We start from the raw sequence: 17,511 nt of genomic DNA, 5'->3' as shown, positions 1-17,511 counted from the left end.
AGACTCAGACAGCAGCTCAGGTGAGAGTCGCAGGTGTCTGACACAAACATCTGTCCATTCCACATGGCCTCGGCGTGACCGCAGAGAAAAGTGTTCAGAGGATGAGACCAGCTGTGATAGCAGGAGAAAAATAAACACTACAGGCTTGATATTTAATGACCAGACAGCAGATTGAACAGCTCAGTTTGCTGTTAGAATGACAAGACGTTTAGTTACAATATTAAAACTTACATTTTAGGATAGTCTTCCTCGCTTGTCAAAATGATTAAGAATCAAATCAAAGAACACAGACTATACTTTTCACAGAAGCTGAGCACCAATTAGGTAAAGTAATTAAAAACTTAATATGATGCTGTTAAATTACACTACTTATTTTCAGTGAAAAAATATGCCTATAGGCGTGATTCATAATTTAATGTGTGAGAGAATAAATGTCGAAGTCATTTTCGGCAAATTCTGTATGATTAAAGAGAGTGTGTTTAGGCCATTTTAAAATATAGTCTAATCATTATTATATATTATATTATTATATTTTTCGCAAATAGATCAAATTAGTTTATTTACAATATATTTTTGTGTTCTAGTCTTCTGATTTTTCTTTATTCATTTATTTCCTTTAAATAAAACAGACCATTATCTTGGTCAAAAATTACTTCGGTCCTCTTCCAAGGTTCAAACATGGTTGTTGCTTTGTGATTCTCTACAGCTGTGTGAAACTGAGGAGAATTGACTTCATAAATGACCAAAAATCTTAAATGGGTGTGAGAGAGAAAGGAGTCATTCAAAATATGCAAGAAAAAACAAACAAAAAAAAACAAAAAAAAGTTTAAATGAACAAATCCATACATTTAAGTGCCAAAATAGTTTTTGGATCCTTCATATGGAAACAATATAATCTGCTTCTTTTATATTGAACTAAACAGCTGTAATTTGTCTGTAATATTATGTTCTTTGAGCAGAAAAGCTCTAGACAGGCTGGATCTCCAGGTGTTTTCTTCAGGTGTGGAACACTCCACTGACTCCTGACGGTTTCTGCCCAGGACAAACACCTTCCCTTCACTGAAATATATATATATACATATATATATATATATATATATATATATATATATATATATATATATATATATAACAATAAGTAGATTTAAAATTTGCACTCATAAATTTTAAGCAGAATCTACTTAACTAAATTAGGTACATTTAGCAAAGGTTAGAGTAAATTTAACATGGCCAGATAGAGTTTGATGAGTAATTTCTATGTGATTTTGTTAAATATTTTGTCCTCAAGTACATTACACTCAGTTACAGTTTATATAATTTACTCAAACAAGGTAGCACTGGAAAATAACCATGCCATTAAAGCATGTGGTTCATTTGCATACGTGTAAATAAGTAGACAGCTTGTTTTCTTTTGAAGATATGTCCACTCAATATAATTATTAGCCAAATGAACACACAGACCTCAATACTTGATACACCATACATAATTACAGTAACAATCAATGAATAGTGTTTAAGTATAAATGGTATCACCAAACAGTAAGTTACTAAACCTAACGACAAAATCAATAATAAAACAGTGTAAATACAATTCAAAAACAGTGACAATTTTAACCTTTTCAATTATTCATGCCCCAGTGAATGATGGGTAAAATGGGATCATAGCTTTGGTATTGGGTTAAAGAATCCCTGTAAACATAACAATCAATTCCAAGTAAAATATGCTTATAATTTAAAACTTTAATTTCTACAAGCTTAAATTGATAAGTAATATAGAATTAACTTTATTTATTTATTTTATTTTTACCTGAACTTAATTATTTAATGTAGAAATTACATTTGTTTTATGTAGTATTTACTTCACCACCACCATTTTTATATCTATCTGAAATAATAAATTGGGGTTTCCTTTAGCTCATTTCTGTTTGTGTATATGGTATTTTCCCATAATCAAACAACGTTTAACAATAAAGGCCACATTTGTTGGCAATCTTTGTCTATCAAAATAAAAACCTTATTTGTCATGCAAAATTTTTTAGGCAGCAACCTTGAACATTTCCAGTCAATGCACTCAAATTCAGAATGATTTAGAAGATATTGGGCTGTATTCTGTCAGTAACTTCCTGATAAAGTAATTATTCCATTTTCTATCATTAATAGTAAAAACATTACTTGCAACATCATTTCTCCTCATTCACATTTTCTTTAAACAGACATTTTAATCCAGATGGTAAAGCATCAAACACTATACAATATTATTTAGGGATTATTGGAATAATGTACCTTAGAAAAAAAATGATATGTGATATACTTGTACTCATGTTCATTAAATAACTGTTTAACAAATATAATACTATTGTCTACCCATTTCTGAAGAAAATAAATAAAAAATAAAATAAAAATAAACCTGTTATTCTAAAATATATATTTATTTGGAGATAAATTATTCTTCTATAAGCGTCCGTGAGAGAAGCACTTGCTTGTGAAAATGACTTAATCTAACTGAAGTCTTACTTATTTCAAAGTTGCATTGCAACAGAAAAGCAACACCACCCATCTTTTGAAAGATTAGATTATGAATTAAATACCAAATTTTATTTTTGCACTGAAAGTAATTCTTGATCCATCCAATCTTTAAAATTGCATTTATTGTGCTGAAGTCAAGCACATTTAATTCTCCATTACCTACCGAAATAGTTAAGGGACCTTTTTTAATGTAATGAGACCTATCTCTCCAAATGAAATTGTAAAGATTTTTAATGTGAAAATAGCAGGAAAGAGAAGACGAGATAAACGTTCAGTTTCTGATTCCTGAATAGGTAATAATATTCTTCACAGGGATGCCATTTATATCAAGAAGTTCATGATTTTTCAGAGTGAACTCACATTTGTTTAAATTAAAATTTAACCCTGAAACCAATGAAAAGTCATTCAAACAATCAATGACATTTTTTATAAATAGTGTCAAATAGTATCATCTGCTAATTCACAGCATTTCATTTATCTTCCTAAAATCCTGATTCCGTGAAAATTATATTTGTTCATGTAAAGAGTCATTGTCTGGGTTACAAATAAGAATAAAATAGGAGATATTGGGCATCCCTGCCTTTTTCCTCTTTCTAAGAGAAATCTGGGGGTATACTTTATTGCCTTATGCTAGTTTTACTGAAATATCACACCCCTTATATAAAGTATAAATGCCCCCCGTTAAAGAAATCACCAAAGCCAAATGAATCCAAAGTCTCAAACATAAATTTGTGGTTAACAATTTAAAATGCTTTATAAAAATCTACAGAAATTATAAAACTTTCACCATCAATATATTCATTATAACCAATTAAGTCTAGGACCAAATGAATATTATTACTAATATGTCTGCCCTTCATGATTGGCAATCATCTATAATTAGTTCTAAGCATTATTTTTATCTTTCTGCAAAAATAATGGCAAACACCTTCACATCATTATTGAGTAATGTAGTAGGTCTCTATTGCTCTCTCCCTATCATCACTAGACACACCCCTTACTGCTGATTGGCAGCGAATGCGTTTTACAACTCGGTCCAACACTGTGGTCAAAAGCGTTTTTTTTTAAGTGGTCATATGATGCTTTTTTTAAACATCATCATTTTCTGTATTTGGTGTAACAGAATATGTAGACATGTTTTAATGTTCAAAAAAGACATTATTTTTTCAAATACTTTACATTATTGTATGTCCTCTATGCCCTGACTCGCTCAAATGCGTCGTTTTCTACAAAGTCTCTCCTTCTGACAAGCGCAGTCTGCTCTGATTGGCCAACTGACCCAGTGCATTGTGATTGGCTGAACACCACAAGCACTCGTTGAAATGTAACGCCCCTTTCCATAATCATGAGATTCATCTTTCAAAAAACATTTAAAGACAGTTACATTTGGGAAGTCGTGGCCTATTGGTTAGAGAGTCGGACTCCCAATCGAAAGGTTGTGAGTTCGAGTCCCGGGCCGGCAGGAATTGTGGGTGGGGGGAGTGCATGTACAGTTCTCTCTCCACCTTCAATACCACGACTAAGGTGCCCTTGAGCAAGGCATTGAACCCCCAACTGCTCCCCGGGCGCCGCAGCATAAATGGCTGCCCACTGCTCCGGGTGTGTGCTCACAGTGTGTGTGTGTGTTCACTGCTCTGTGTGTGTGCACTTTGGATGGGTCAAATGCAGAGCACAAATTCTGAGTATGGGTCACCATACTTGGCTGAATGTCACGTCACTTTAATTTTAATTAATAATGTTCTTAGTTTCACCATCAGTTCAAGCCTGAAAGAGGACAGAGTCTTGAGACAGACACAGTGATGAAGCTCGTATGTGTTTGTGGTACACAAGCCAAATATTTTCTCATAGTGAGGTAGAGATGTGGGGCGTTTAAACGAGGTGTTTTAGGAGGGTTTGGATGAATCTTAACTTTGATAAAGAATATCTCTTTGGATTTGAGACTTTAGTCTTTGCAACTTCTTTATGCACCAAGAGCTTGTAACACTCCAAAGAGAAAGGAAACATTTAGATTGCATCATATGACCCCTTTAAATATTGCTTAGTGCAATATTTGAAATAATATCACTGTTAAACAGTTACTTTAATGCCTGCTGAAACTTGTTATCTAGTTTTGAGTAATGAGCTGATTGATGAGTGTTGAGTTAATTAGTGAAGACATGGTGAAACTGGTTACTAAGAGCCTTTAAAAATCCTTTGTTTGAGAAAGAGAGAAAAACACATTTTAATTTACAAACAGTAAAAAAAGAAACATTTCCAATTAAAGACAAGATTCCCTGATTTATTTACAGTCTCCAATGCCCCTTCAAAAATCATCTCAGTTCAAAATTAGGAATATTATATATTCATTAAATACACAAGATTCTGCTAAAAACTTGAATATGGTCACCATAGCCCACTTATATTCTCACCAGTAGTTTTGCACTGATGAGATTTAAAAATGGATTGCTAAGCTGAGCTTAAAACACTCACAAAACAATTGCATTACGAAAAGGACATACTGGTAAAACTGTGTCATTATGCTTTGAAGTAAAAGAGTTTGAGGCTTCAGTACAATGCCATAATCTCCACTGAAGATCCCCACATCTCTTAGAGGCAGGTGATTTGTACAGTAATCTCCAGGATGGACATCTCTTCTGAAATAGTAAGGCAAGACCTCCATTAAGTGTCTGGTCTTCATTTCAATTGTCCAAGATGTACAGATTTAATACAAATTTGATATATATATATATATTTTTTTTTTCTCAATACAACACAAAACCAAATTGTCTAACTTCAAGGTTCAATGTATCTTTATTAGCACCCGAATGTAAATTTGTTGTACCGACAAGAGATTCAGCAATCCATAAAGATAACCAATAAGACATACAATACTATAAAATATTAAAACGTAAAAAAGTAATGACAATGTGCTTCTACACACACCCTCTGCACCTCTTGCAATATCAGTAGATTTCTAGACTTGAAAACAACCTTTAAAATAAATGTTAAAAAAAAAACAACTCAGTAGAACATTTGTAATAAAATAAATCAATTTAGGAGGAAAATAGGTTTTAAGACTCCTGACTTATCTCTCCACAATTCTAACTGGAGTTAGCTCAACTTCTTAAGCAGTGCTTGTGTAGTTCGCCACTGGCCTTTTGTTTAATCAATCAAGTCCATCATTTTAGTGATCCAAGCATTGAACAAATTAATGACATTACATACATTAGATGGCATTTCAAAAAGAGGATTTAAAAAGGGGCTCTTTAATACAATAATTTTAATCTTGTCTTAATGTAAAACGATCACGTGATTATGATCAATACTACATAAAAAAAAGAAAAAAGAAAAAAACTGAAGGGTAAGCAATCCAAATAACATCTGGGTTAGAAACAAATGATTCTCAATACCAATTCCTTCAAGTTTTTAGTATAAAAAGACCAATACATTTTCTTGTGAAATCGTCTGGTCCAATAAACAAAGCAGGACACTGCAGTTCCATTCTTCACCACAGATTTACATTGGAACATTGTGGGGCGCTGTAGAGCTGGGAAGACTTTCTACCTCGCTTACCATCGTAACATGTGACTGACGAAGCCATAGGAAGCTGAAATGTGCATGTTTTATAAGTGACGATATATCTTAAATATCAACCTAATAAATCAACATTCAAAAGTGAGGATTACATGTTTCTTATATATAATTTTCAATGAACTCTTACATCTAGAATAAATCAGGAAATAGTGAGACGACGAGAATACTGGCTGTATGATTTTATTTGAGCTGATCTTGTGTTATCATGTGTTTATGTCATGGTTTTTATCTTTCCTGTTTGGATCAAACACAATATATTATATACCCAACCTTTACTTCTGCTTTTCAATTACTAAACAGATTTCATTCTGCTGAGAAACAAAGAATATAGAGCTGCTGCTCCAAGAAACACAATTAACAGGCATCTCTAATATACAGATAGATTCTTAAAACACACATATATCGTCTTAGGGTTTTACACAATTAAAGAATATTAAACATTAATGTTATAAAACTTTGATAATATCATATTATGCCATTATAATTCTTTTCAGTCTTAAGCAAGACTTTGACACTTTTAAAACCAAATAATCAGATTCACACAGAAGCTATCAAAGAAAAAAATATAATATATACGTCAATCAGAAAAACAATGAAGTGTAAAAAGATTCAACAAGAAAACACACAATTTACATGTCCTTCACTCTTAATATCTGCTGCAGATGAAGTTGAGTTTGTCGGTTTCAGGACGGCTGATCCAGCGCTGATCTCCTCCAGACTGAACTGCTCCTTTTCTTTTCTCGAGTTTACAGTTTTCCGGTTTGGTTCCGTTCCCTGGAGCCCAGTTCTGATAGCACACGGTCTCTCCACTCAACCAGAGCCACATGTTCATGATGCAGTAGTTGTGTAAACCCAACCACAGCTCTTCAGTAGACGCTCGTTTAACCACGTTCATCACCTCACGCTGCATCTCTTGTGAATGAACCGAGACCAGATCCACATGATTCTGTCTGCAGTATCTCAGAGCTTCAGACCACGTCAGATTCTCTCTGATCACAATCAGTTTATCTGGAAACCAAACAGAGCACAAGCAGAAACTAGAGAGAGACTGATCAAAAACAACATCAGAACAAACACTGTGGATGAATTTGACATGTCCGACATGTAGCGGGAACTTTAAGACCACTGCCATTGATCAAGACCCGTCTTCTGCAGCCCAATCCAGATACGTTCATCAATCACACTCTTCCAGTAACCATAAATAAAACCACAAACACTCACTAACGAGAAGAAGAATGAAATATAGAGTTTGCTCCATTTCTGAAGAAGACTCTCTTATTCATCTGGAGTAAAACATGATATTTTAAAAAGCATTTTATCGGTGTAACTGGATTCATGGTTTATGGTTAAAGAATGAAGATGTGAGTTGTTCTTACTTTAGAGGTTGTGTGTTTCTGTCTTGAGTCTGATGTTTCTCTCTGCAGCTTCACACTATATGTTATGATTATATCTGCTCTCATCCATCACTTCAGTACGTCACTTCATTTGTTTATTACTCTAAAACCCCTATCTCATATTCACTTCCTTTATTCTGGTGTATTTTCCCACTTCTTTCCCCTAATTTGCATATCGGTGTCTGTGTCAGTCAGTTTGAGTCAATATGAACATGGACCTTATTAATTATAAGAAAATTATAAAAATATAGAACATTCTTAATTAACATTCTAACATTCACAACTAACCAGTAGATTTCATGTTATTGGTGGACTGAAGAGTTAAGTCCCTGTTCAATTAGAAATGTATATTTCTCTGTTGAGACACTTTTAATGTGGTGTTGAAACAAACACCTTACTAATGAGCTGACTGATGAGGGTTGAGTTAATTAGTGATGGCAGGTGATACAGGTCACTGAGAGCCTTTTAAACCCCTTCCATGTAAGGCTCCAGTCAAAGAGAAAGAAACGTGTAAGTTGAAGGAGTGATTTAGGCCAGTGGTTTCTTGGAAAGTGGGTGTGATACTTTTAATTTATACGCCCTGTGTTATAAACAGTGACATGCCAAACTAGTCTTGTGTTGCATGCCGAGTGTAATAAAGTTCCAGGAGTGTTTAATTTTATGTGTTCCTTTTTAATGTTGTTTACTGCTTATTACACGTATTCACAGTACACTAAATCTCTGCATGTCCCTTTTCCACCGTAACAAAAATGAATTATCTGGCTTCTCCTACATGCCCACACCTTTCTTCTGTGGACGCCCTCTCCTGTCAGATCCCTAAAACAACACGCCTGCTTGAGCATTACCCACAATAAATTATGCAGGATTTTATGCATTTGCACCAACATTTTTAAAAACATTTTATGAATTAACCCCATCATAAATTTAGAAAACATAACTATCCAAATGAACTTTTTACAAAAATAAAATATAGACATATATGGGGGTGGGGGTTTCTCTCTATAACCATTAACATTATCATCATAGGGAATGTTATTATTAGCCCCACATTTGCATATTTAGTATTAACTTCTGCTGCTTGACTTCACGGAATATGGATCATTGTGAAATTAATATTAGCCACAAAAGAGGTGGAGATTTTGCAATAGACAATTCATAAATAAATAAATAAAAATAATGCAGCAATTAAAATTTTGTCAGAACCAGTAGTAAATTACATGCTTTTTTGTTTAGTTGTCTCTTCAGAATTATGGGAGAATCATGATCTCTAATTGATACAGCAACATAATAGTGATTGTTTTTTTTTCTTTTTTTTCAGAATTGTGCAGCTCCTGTGTGACTGACTGTTTCTGTGACAGACAAATGGTAGTTTCAAGCCCTGACGCAGGGGCATAGCCATAATTACAGAAGTGTGGGGGACGGTAATGTCAAATATAATGATACCTTCAAATTCACAGGATTCTTCTTCTTATTATTACTAATATATATATATATATATATATATATATATATATATATATATATATATATATATATATATATATATATACAGTACAGATCAAAAGTTTGGACACACCTTCTCATTCAAAGAGTTTTCTTTATTTTCATGACTATGAAAATTGTAGATTCACACTGAAGGCATCAAAACTATGAATTAACACATGTGGAATTATATATGGAATTATATACATAACAATATTTGGTCTGTACTGTATATATATATATATATATATATATATATATATATATATATATATATATATATATATATATATATATATATATATATATCGAGCATCGCATTAGTTCAGTCAGGCCACGTTAGTCACACTTGCATCAGCTGACAGTCAGCTGTTCCTGACGTGTACCAATCCAGTCTTGACACCTATCACCTGCGGTATATTTAAATTCCAATTATTCAGTGTCTCTTCCATCACATTGCTGCTTGCAATTAACTCCCTCCTCCAACCCCAACTCCACCAACTGAACCTGTAATCCGATCTAACTTTGTTTTTTCTTTACAGTCTCTTCGTTGGAAGCAGTCGCTCATATTTTGTTTACAACTCACGTAATTGTGAATTGTAATTTTATACATGCTTCTAATGGTTCTGTTCTGTACCCCAGGGGGGTTTGTCTTGCTGCTCTCCCCGCTCTGTCCAAACATGGCTGCATGGACAGGCGTGTGGAGTGTTGCCCAGAACATAACCATACCTCCAACACTAACTGTATGCAATTATAATTGTCATAAATATACTTGACGGAAGTGGTACTGATTGAAATATATATATATATATATATATATATATATATATATATATATATATATATATATATATATATATAACTATAACTTTTTGCTATATATTTCTAATTACAATTTTCCACCCCCAACACCCCGTCTGAGGTGAGTGAGACCCTTGAGCAAGACACCGAACCCCCAACTGCTCCCTGAAGCCAAAGCAATATGGCTGCCCACTGCTCCGGGTGTGGGTGTGGGTGTGTGTGTGTGTGTGTGTGTGTGTGTGTGTGTGTGTGTGTGTGTGTGTGTGTGTGTGTGTGTGTGTGTGTGTGTGTGTGTGTGTGTGTGTGTGTGTGAGTGTGCACTTGCATGTGTTAAATGCAGAGCATAAAGAGGCTGTTATTCATCCTTCGAATGAAATGAGCATCTAAATTGGGAAACAGCTTAAAGCCCAAAGCATACTTCATTTTTTTGTACACGTATGCTAGCTTATGGACAAAGTTAAACAAATTGCCTTTCAAAATATACTGGACTTGATGGAGTGTGTGAACACAGGCGGTTGACTCATGCACTCTTGAACACTTCATCTTTGTCCAGCCTCCGATGTTTTTACTCCAGAAGTTATGACTGATAAAAATGTCTCTGTACTCTTTCAATCTAAAGTTGAGGTTCTTTCAAAACCCGCTCACACTAGCGATTGTCAGTGTGGGCATCCGTTATTGTTGCTGTCTCTACTATGTTATAGTTGTTCCATCTCTTTAGTTTCATTCTACTGTGAAACAGCAGAGACTGTGATACATGAATTATGATTGAAAAGATGGATTTTGGGAAATGACTGCTGTTTAAACAGGAGTTTCACTAGTTCACGCTTACATATAATTAGCTGAGGTATGGTATGCATATTTGGCGTGCTGTCCGGGGAAGGGCTCCGAGCTCGGGAATGGCCCGAACCTAGAGTACCCTCCTTCCCCGTCTATTTATAAAGTGAACTCAAAGTGAGGAGATGGGGTGGAGGAGGGATGCTGATAAACCGTCAATGGATAGAGGGAAGTCCGCGATATTTATACTATGGGATTGATTACTTGATTATGGTCCACCTGTGTTGATTAGGCTAAAGCCTTGTTTATACTTTCGCCTGGCTCCGCAGCGCGAGTCTCCGCAGACTGCGCGCGCACCTCCGCAAACGGACGAGGCGTTTATACTTGACGCGCTCGCCGTTGTACTATTTTTTTTAACCGACAGGGGGGGACTCGGAGTAATTCTCCTCTAAACCACCTGGAATCGGCGGCGAAGAAGTAGTTTGCCGGAACAACACTGAGAACATGGCGCCTCTGGCTCTGGACGTGCTGAATGCTGAAGAAGAGTTGTTGTGTTAGTTTTGTGTTTCACAATACCTATTTTCTATTTACATGTATATGTTATTACAACGTTTGTAATAAAACAAAAAAATGTAACGCAGAAGGTGTGTTTTCATTCTTGTTATATAAACAGTATCAATATGCTCATAGACCAATCACTGATTTGAAATGAGAACAAAATATGATGTTGAGAAGATATACATAGAACTCTTTTGTCATTTAGTGTACAGTAGGCAACATTTGAAGTGGAGCAAAATCTTTCATCAAAGTTATACATGAATTATGACCAATACCTGTTGTTGTCTTTGGACAACTTTGATAAACTTCAGATCCACTTCAAATGTTGACCACTGTAGACATGCGTTACCTTTTATTCTTTGGCAATGTTAATGAAAATACAATTTTTATAGTTTGTTAATATTAGTTCACAGTAACTGAGTTTGTATTATTAATTGCTGAAAGTAATATAAAAGAAGTTTATTAATGCAGCATGGAGGGATCATAAATATGCTGGTACAGACGAACAAGCTCGGACAAAGTCGCTTCGAAGTCGTTCATCTTCGGATGCAGCGCCGCGCGCGTTGTTAAGTATCTGACACGCTCCTCCCGAATCTTATTAATACAGTTTCATTTATTTGAGCTGCTGTTGTTAACACTTTCTTTTTATATTTAGCAAAAACAGATTGTAAATATTTCATACCCGACCTTCACTCCTAAAAGAATAAACAATATTTAATTTAGCAGATGCACATAATGTTGGTGATCACTGATTCACATTCAACCTGTTATTTCTACAAACCCGATTCCAAATATTTTGTGACTTTACAAATTGTGAGTAAAAAAGGAATGTAAATTTAAAAATCTCATAAACTTATTTTTTATTCACAATAGAATATAGATAACATATGTTGAAAGTGAGACATTTTGAAATATCATGCCAAATATTGGCTCATTTTGATTTCATGAGAGCTACACATTCCAAAAAACCTGGGATAAGTAGCAATAAGAGGCTGGAAAATTTAAATGTACATATAAGGAACAGCTGGAGGACCAATTTGCAACTTTTTAGGTCAATTGGCAACATGATTGGGTACAAAAAGAGCCTTTCAGAGCGGCAGTGTCTCTCAGAAGTCAAGATGGGCAGAGGATCACCAATTCCCCCAATGCTGTGGCGGAAAAGAGTGGAGCAATATCAGAAAGGAGTTTCTCAGATAAAAATTGCAAAGAGTTTGAAGTTATCATCATCTACAGTGCATAATATCATCCAAAGATTCAGAGAATCTGGAACAATCTCTGTGCGTAAGGGTCAAGGCCAGAAAACCATACAGGAATGCTACTGTAATGGAAATCACAACATGGGCTCAGGAATACTTCCAGAAAACATTGTCAGTGAACACAATCCACTGTGCCATTCGCCGTTGCCAGCTAAAACTCCATTGGTCAAAAAAGAAGCCATATCTAAACATGATCCACAAGCGCAGGTGTTTTCTCTGGGCCAAGGCTCATTTAAAATGTACTTTGGCGAAGTGAAAAACTGTTCTGTGGTCAGACGACTCAAATTTGAAGTTCTTTTTGGAAAACTGGGACACCATGTCATCTGGACTAAAGAGGACAATGACAGCCCAAGTTTTTATCAGCACTCAGTTCAGAAGAAGAAGGAAGATGAGACAAAGAAGACCTAAGACAGTTAAGCAACTAGAAGCCTATATTAGACAAGAATAGACAACATTCCTATTCCTAAACTTGAGCAACTTGTATCCTCAGTCCCCAGACGTTTGCAGACTGTTATAAAAAGAAGAGGGGATGCCACACAGTGGGAAACATGGCCTTGTCCCAACTTTTTTGAGATGTGTTGATGCCATGACATTTAAAATCAACTTATGTTCCCCTTGAAATGATACATTTTCTCAGTTTAAACATTTGATATATCATCTATATTGTATTCTGAATAAAATATTGAAATTTGAAACTTCCACATCATTGCATTCTGTTTTTATTCACAATTTTTATAGTCTCCCAATTTTTTGTAATAAGACATAATTAATATATAAATCTCAATATAAGAGAGAGAGAGAAGTAGCCACGACAACATAAAGAGGTCCCTAAAACACAAATAAGCAAATTAAAAAGTCACACACTTAATTTATATTATTTCATGATAAAATAGATGGATAACAGTATAAATGTATATCTATAGACCAATTTTAGTGTTGTCAAACAGTGATGAAATTGTTTTGTGGGCGGAGTCTATCTGGTGGCAGAAAATGTAGCAGTCTGTGCAAGCCATGGGATAAAATAATAAAAAAGGAAATTTAGAGTTTATATTTCAAAATTTCTGACTTTTTTCTTGCAATTCCGATATTACACGTATCTCACACATATTATAAGAAACATCAACTCGTCATTCTCTCTTTTCCACTAGGCTCAGAATGATCCCACACTTCCGAATTGTTTTCCTCAGAATTGACAAACTCGCAATTGTTGAGGAGTTATAAAGTGCGAACTAAGAGATAAAAACTTGCATTTGCAAGAAAAAGTTCAGAATTGTTATATAAAATAGGTAAATGGTATGCTGTATAGGTTTAAAAAATATTATTTTTTAATATTATAACTGTAGGGCTAATACAATATGTCCCTTTTGTGAATATTGTATAGAAATATTGCTTAAATCAAATGAATGCTTTAAAAATAGGGTAACCACAGCAGGTTCTGTGCTGTGATGTTTGCTTTCAGCTTCAAATGGCGTCTTTTTTAACAGTATTATACAATTTATATATAAAAATTATTTCCATTCCGATTTTTCTCTTATTTCATGGATTTTACCCTTTTCCCTCCAATTGTTCCTAGTGTTTTTCTGCCACCACAATGCGCGCACAGCTGTGACGTCCACTCCAAATTGGTCTATTGATGTTGGTCAAATTTTATTTAACATCTCATAATTATGAAATTAGTAAATAAAAGACATGTTGACAGAATTTGTCAACACAAAACATACATTAACAGTGATTATGGGGCTCTTAAAGTGGAGCAAACAAACCCACAGGAATCACACTGATGAATGAACAGAAATTCAATCCATCTGATGGAAAACAGACCCTCGACAGAACAAATCAGACAATTACACAAATACAGCTTACTGTAGAATATATTTGAACTAAACAAACATCTGAACAAAAAGATGCGACGTTTTTAACCCTAAAGTGTCTACTGAAATTATTACGTGTAAAATTATTACTTTACAGAGTGATTAATAAAAATGAAGTTAAAGGAAGTGAACACACAAGCACTTGTTTCCTCACATGAAGGTCTGTGTATCCTTTCGCTCTTAATATCTGCTGCAGATGAAGCTGAGTTTGTCAGTTTCAGGACGGCTGATCCAGCGCTGATCTCCTCCAGACTGAACTGCTCCAGATCTCACTGTGTGTTCACAGTCCTCCTCTGATGTGCCGTTCCCTGGAGCCCAGTTCTGATAGCACACGGTCTCTCCACTCACCCAGAACCAGATGCCCACAGTGCAGGAGTGACGCAAACCCAACCACAGCTCTGCAGTAGACGCCAGGTGTACCACGTTCATCACACGACGCTGAATCTCTTGTGAATGAACCGAGACCAGATCCACATGATTCTGTCTGCAGTATCTCAGAGCTTCAGACCACGTCAGATTCTCTCTGATCACAATCAGTTTATCTGGAAACCAAACAGAGCACAAGCAGAAACTAGAGAGAGACTGATCAAAAACAACATCAGAACAAACACTGTGGATGAATTTGTCATGTCAGACATGTAGCGGGAACTTTAAGAGATCTGGAGGAGATGATGTATTGTGTGTGTTTCGTGAGGATCTACTCACCTTCATGACACACAAAAGGAAACTGGTTGTTACAAGAGATGTCAATCCATCGTCCCTGAGCGCTCTTTTCAACAGCTGTACAGTTTTCATCACCTCCAACATTATTAGGTTCACCAGTGTTCCAGTATCTGAATGAAGAGTTACTGTGATCTGACCACTGCCATGAGTCTCTGAACAGACCGATCCAAGCTTCAGATATCAGACTGTCATTCATGATCTTCTCGATCTGTTGATTCTCATCCTGGTTTCTCACACTGACCAGATCAATGTGATTCTGTCTGCAGTGACTCTGAGCGTCTCTCCAGTTCATCGTCTGATTGACAAAGACGAGTCTTGTGTTTGCTTTCAGAAAACACATGAAAATATATTTGTGAATCAGTCTGTTCATTATTTTTATGCTGCTTTACAGTTTGGATGTGAACAGGAGAATCAGTGGAAACATCAGAAACACATTACATTCAAAGACTGATTTTGTTGATATAGCATTAAATAACATTTGGTTTTCTTTGATCATTTTTTTGCCACTTTCTATTTCTCCACTACATTTCCTTTCACGTTTCTCTAAAATACTGGATTCAGACACAAAGAGCTTTATGAGAGAAACCTTAAACAGATGATAATGTACTGCTCGTAAATCTGTTACTGAACTCGTCCTTGAAAATATGTTGGTAAATAGTCCATTCAAAATGTTAGATTCTATATACTGTATATATTAGTTGTTGAAATGTTAATAATATTTCTAGAGGTCATCTTGCTCCTTTAGCTTGATTAATTTATTTTTCTTAAATCATTATTGACATTTTGTCCTATGTAAGCTGAATGTATCACACAGCTCAAGGTGTTCAGATGGTTTATCACAGATTCTGTAGCCAGTGATCACAAGTCCATGTCTAAAATGTTTTATTTGTTTCAAACATCAGTTTTACACGTTCAGTTTAATAAAGTTATGTTCATTTTTTTTAAGCAAATATAATTCCATAGTCCTGCAGAGTTCAGCTCCAACCCTAATCAAAGCTCTTCACGATCTCTTGAACAACAAAAGCTCAAACAGGTTGGATATTAACTTTACAGGACAGCGGGTCTCCAGGAGTAGGGCTGAAAACCTGAATATGATGCATCTTTTTATAAATTAATGTTTGGTGTCAATGAAGGGAGATGCACTCACTGTTATTGGATGAACTGCAGATGAAAGTCAGGGACTTATCACATCCCACAACATGCCATTCTCCATTTCTCATCATAGAACAATTGTTATTTTCTGGTTGTCCAGTCGCCCAATTCAGATAGATAACAGGTTCACCTGAAGACCACTGCCATTGATCACGACCCGTCTTCTGCAGCCCAATCCAGAAACGTTCATCAATCACACTCTTCATCAGCTCCTTCATGTCGTTCATGTTGTCAGCTGTGGCCAGATCTGTGTAATTCTCTCTGCAGTATCTCTGAGCTTCAGTCGAGGTCTTCTTCTCATTTATAAAGTGATACTGACGCTGAACACATTCAGATACGGAGCAGAGAGCTGTGAAAGAGAGACACTGCTTTAATGCTTTTCAGAACATGATCAAACCTAATGAAACTAGAAACCATAAATAAAACCACAAACACTCACCAACGAGAAGAAGAATGAAATATAGAGTTTGCTCCATTTCTGAAGAAGAAACACATTGAAAAACTCAAGATACTCTTATTTTCATCTTAAAGTGAAACACTTTGAATTTTTAAAAAAGCATCTAAGGAACCTAATAGGATAATATTAACATCTCAAAGTCTAATTCTAGTTAAAGAATGAAGATGTAAGTTGTTCTTACTTTAGAGGTTGTGTGTTTCTGAGTCTGATGTTTCTGTCTGCAGCTTCACACTATGTGATGATTATATCTGCTCTCATCCGTCACTTCATTTGTATATTATTTGTGTATTTGTGCACAGAGCGAGAGCTGAGTTCCTGGTGGTGAAGTCTAGACCACAGCAGACGAGCACAACAGAGATGAGATGAAGACTCTCACCAGCCTGCATTGAAGTGCTCAAATCATGCATTTATTCCCCTGAGGTCTGTTTATAATGTTAGTAAATGTTACTGGACTCTCATTATCTCAACTGAAATAATATAATCTTCTGCTGCTGCTGTTTCGCATTAAAAGTGTCTTATTTTCTGTCTAAATAATTTATTGTGATTGGCTGGAATGTGGCCATTTTTACAGGTTTTTAGAAGAGTTTCTTTGTGAAAATTCTAGTTTTGTTTCATTTCATACTCCTACTGTTTACTGTATGTTTTTCTTTTCTTTTTTTTCTTTTAAAAAATATGAATATGTTTAAGCATAAACACATCCTCATTCATTTGCTTATGTCCACATTATATTAAGACCTTCAGGCTGAACTATATTTACATCTCTGACGTGAAACAGAAGCATAAACATTGAGTTTTATTGTTCTATTTATATTTCATTACATTTCTGTGACGCTAGCAATGGAGGACAGGAGGCAAAAGCAAGTAAATAGTGTTTATTGAAAGGAGGTGTGATGAATGACTGCTGGAGAGTGACGCAGGGACCACGACGGCAGCACAGACAGGTG

At 35.3% G+C, this 17,511-nt stretch overlaps 2 protein-coding genes across 2 annotated transcripts; both read right to left on the bottom strand.

Moving 5' to 3' along the window:
• Nucleotides 1-6,745: 6,745 nt before the first annotated feature.
• On the bottom strand, nt 6,746-7,231 carry LOC132095965 (lithostathine-1-alpha-like). Its single transcript, XM_059501065.1, has one exon. The coding sequence runs from the start codon at nt 7,229-7,231 to the stop codon at nt 6,746-6,748; it is 486 nt and encodes a 161-aa protein (XP_059357048.1).
• Nucleotides 7,232-14,302: 7,071 nt separating this feature from the next.
• LOC132100425 (macrophage mannose receptor 1-like) lies at nt 14,303-16,647 on the bottom strand. Its single transcript, XM_059505807.1, has 4 exons — nt 16,550-16,647; nt 16,106-16,459; nt 14,941-15,282; nt 14,303-14,777 (listed from the first exon to the last, which is right to left on the bottom strand). The coding sequence occupies exons 1-4, from the start codon at nt 16,584-16,586 to the stop codon at nt 14,416-14,418; spliced, it is 1,095 nt and encodes a 364-aa protein (XP_059361790.1). The 5' UTR covers nt 16,587-16,647; the 3' UTR covers nt 14,303-14,415.
• Nucleotides 16,648-17,511: the final 864 nt, after the last annotated feature.

This window comes from Carassius carassius, chromosome 2, assembly GCF_963082965.1.
Source record: "Carassius carassius chromosome 2, fCarCar2.1, whole genome shotgun sequence".
Taxonomy (NCBI): Eukaryota; Metazoa; Chordata; class Actinopteri; order Cypriniformes; family Cyprinidae; genus Carassius; species Carassius carassius.
This window is presented reverse-complemented; position numbering and strand designations above follow the sequence as displayed.

Bases quoted from the DNA above. Each gene is read 5' to 3' on its own strand.
- LOC132095965 (XM_059501065.1), bottom strand. From the start codon at position 7,231: ATGGCAGTGGTCTTAAAGTTCCCGCTACATGTCGGACATGTCAAATTC.
- LOC132100425 (XM_059505807.1), bottom strand. From the start codon at position 16,586: ATGGAGCAAACTCTATATTTCATTCTTCTTCTCGTTG. The intron at 16,460-16,549 runs GTGAGTGTTTGT...TCTCTTTCACAG, and splicing joins TTTCATTCTTCTTCTCGTTG to CTCTCTGCTCCGTATCTGAA. The intron at 14,778-14,940 runs GTGAGTAGATCC...TTTGGTTTCCAG, and splicing joins TCCTTTTGTGTGTCATGAAG to ATAAACTGATTGTGATCAGA.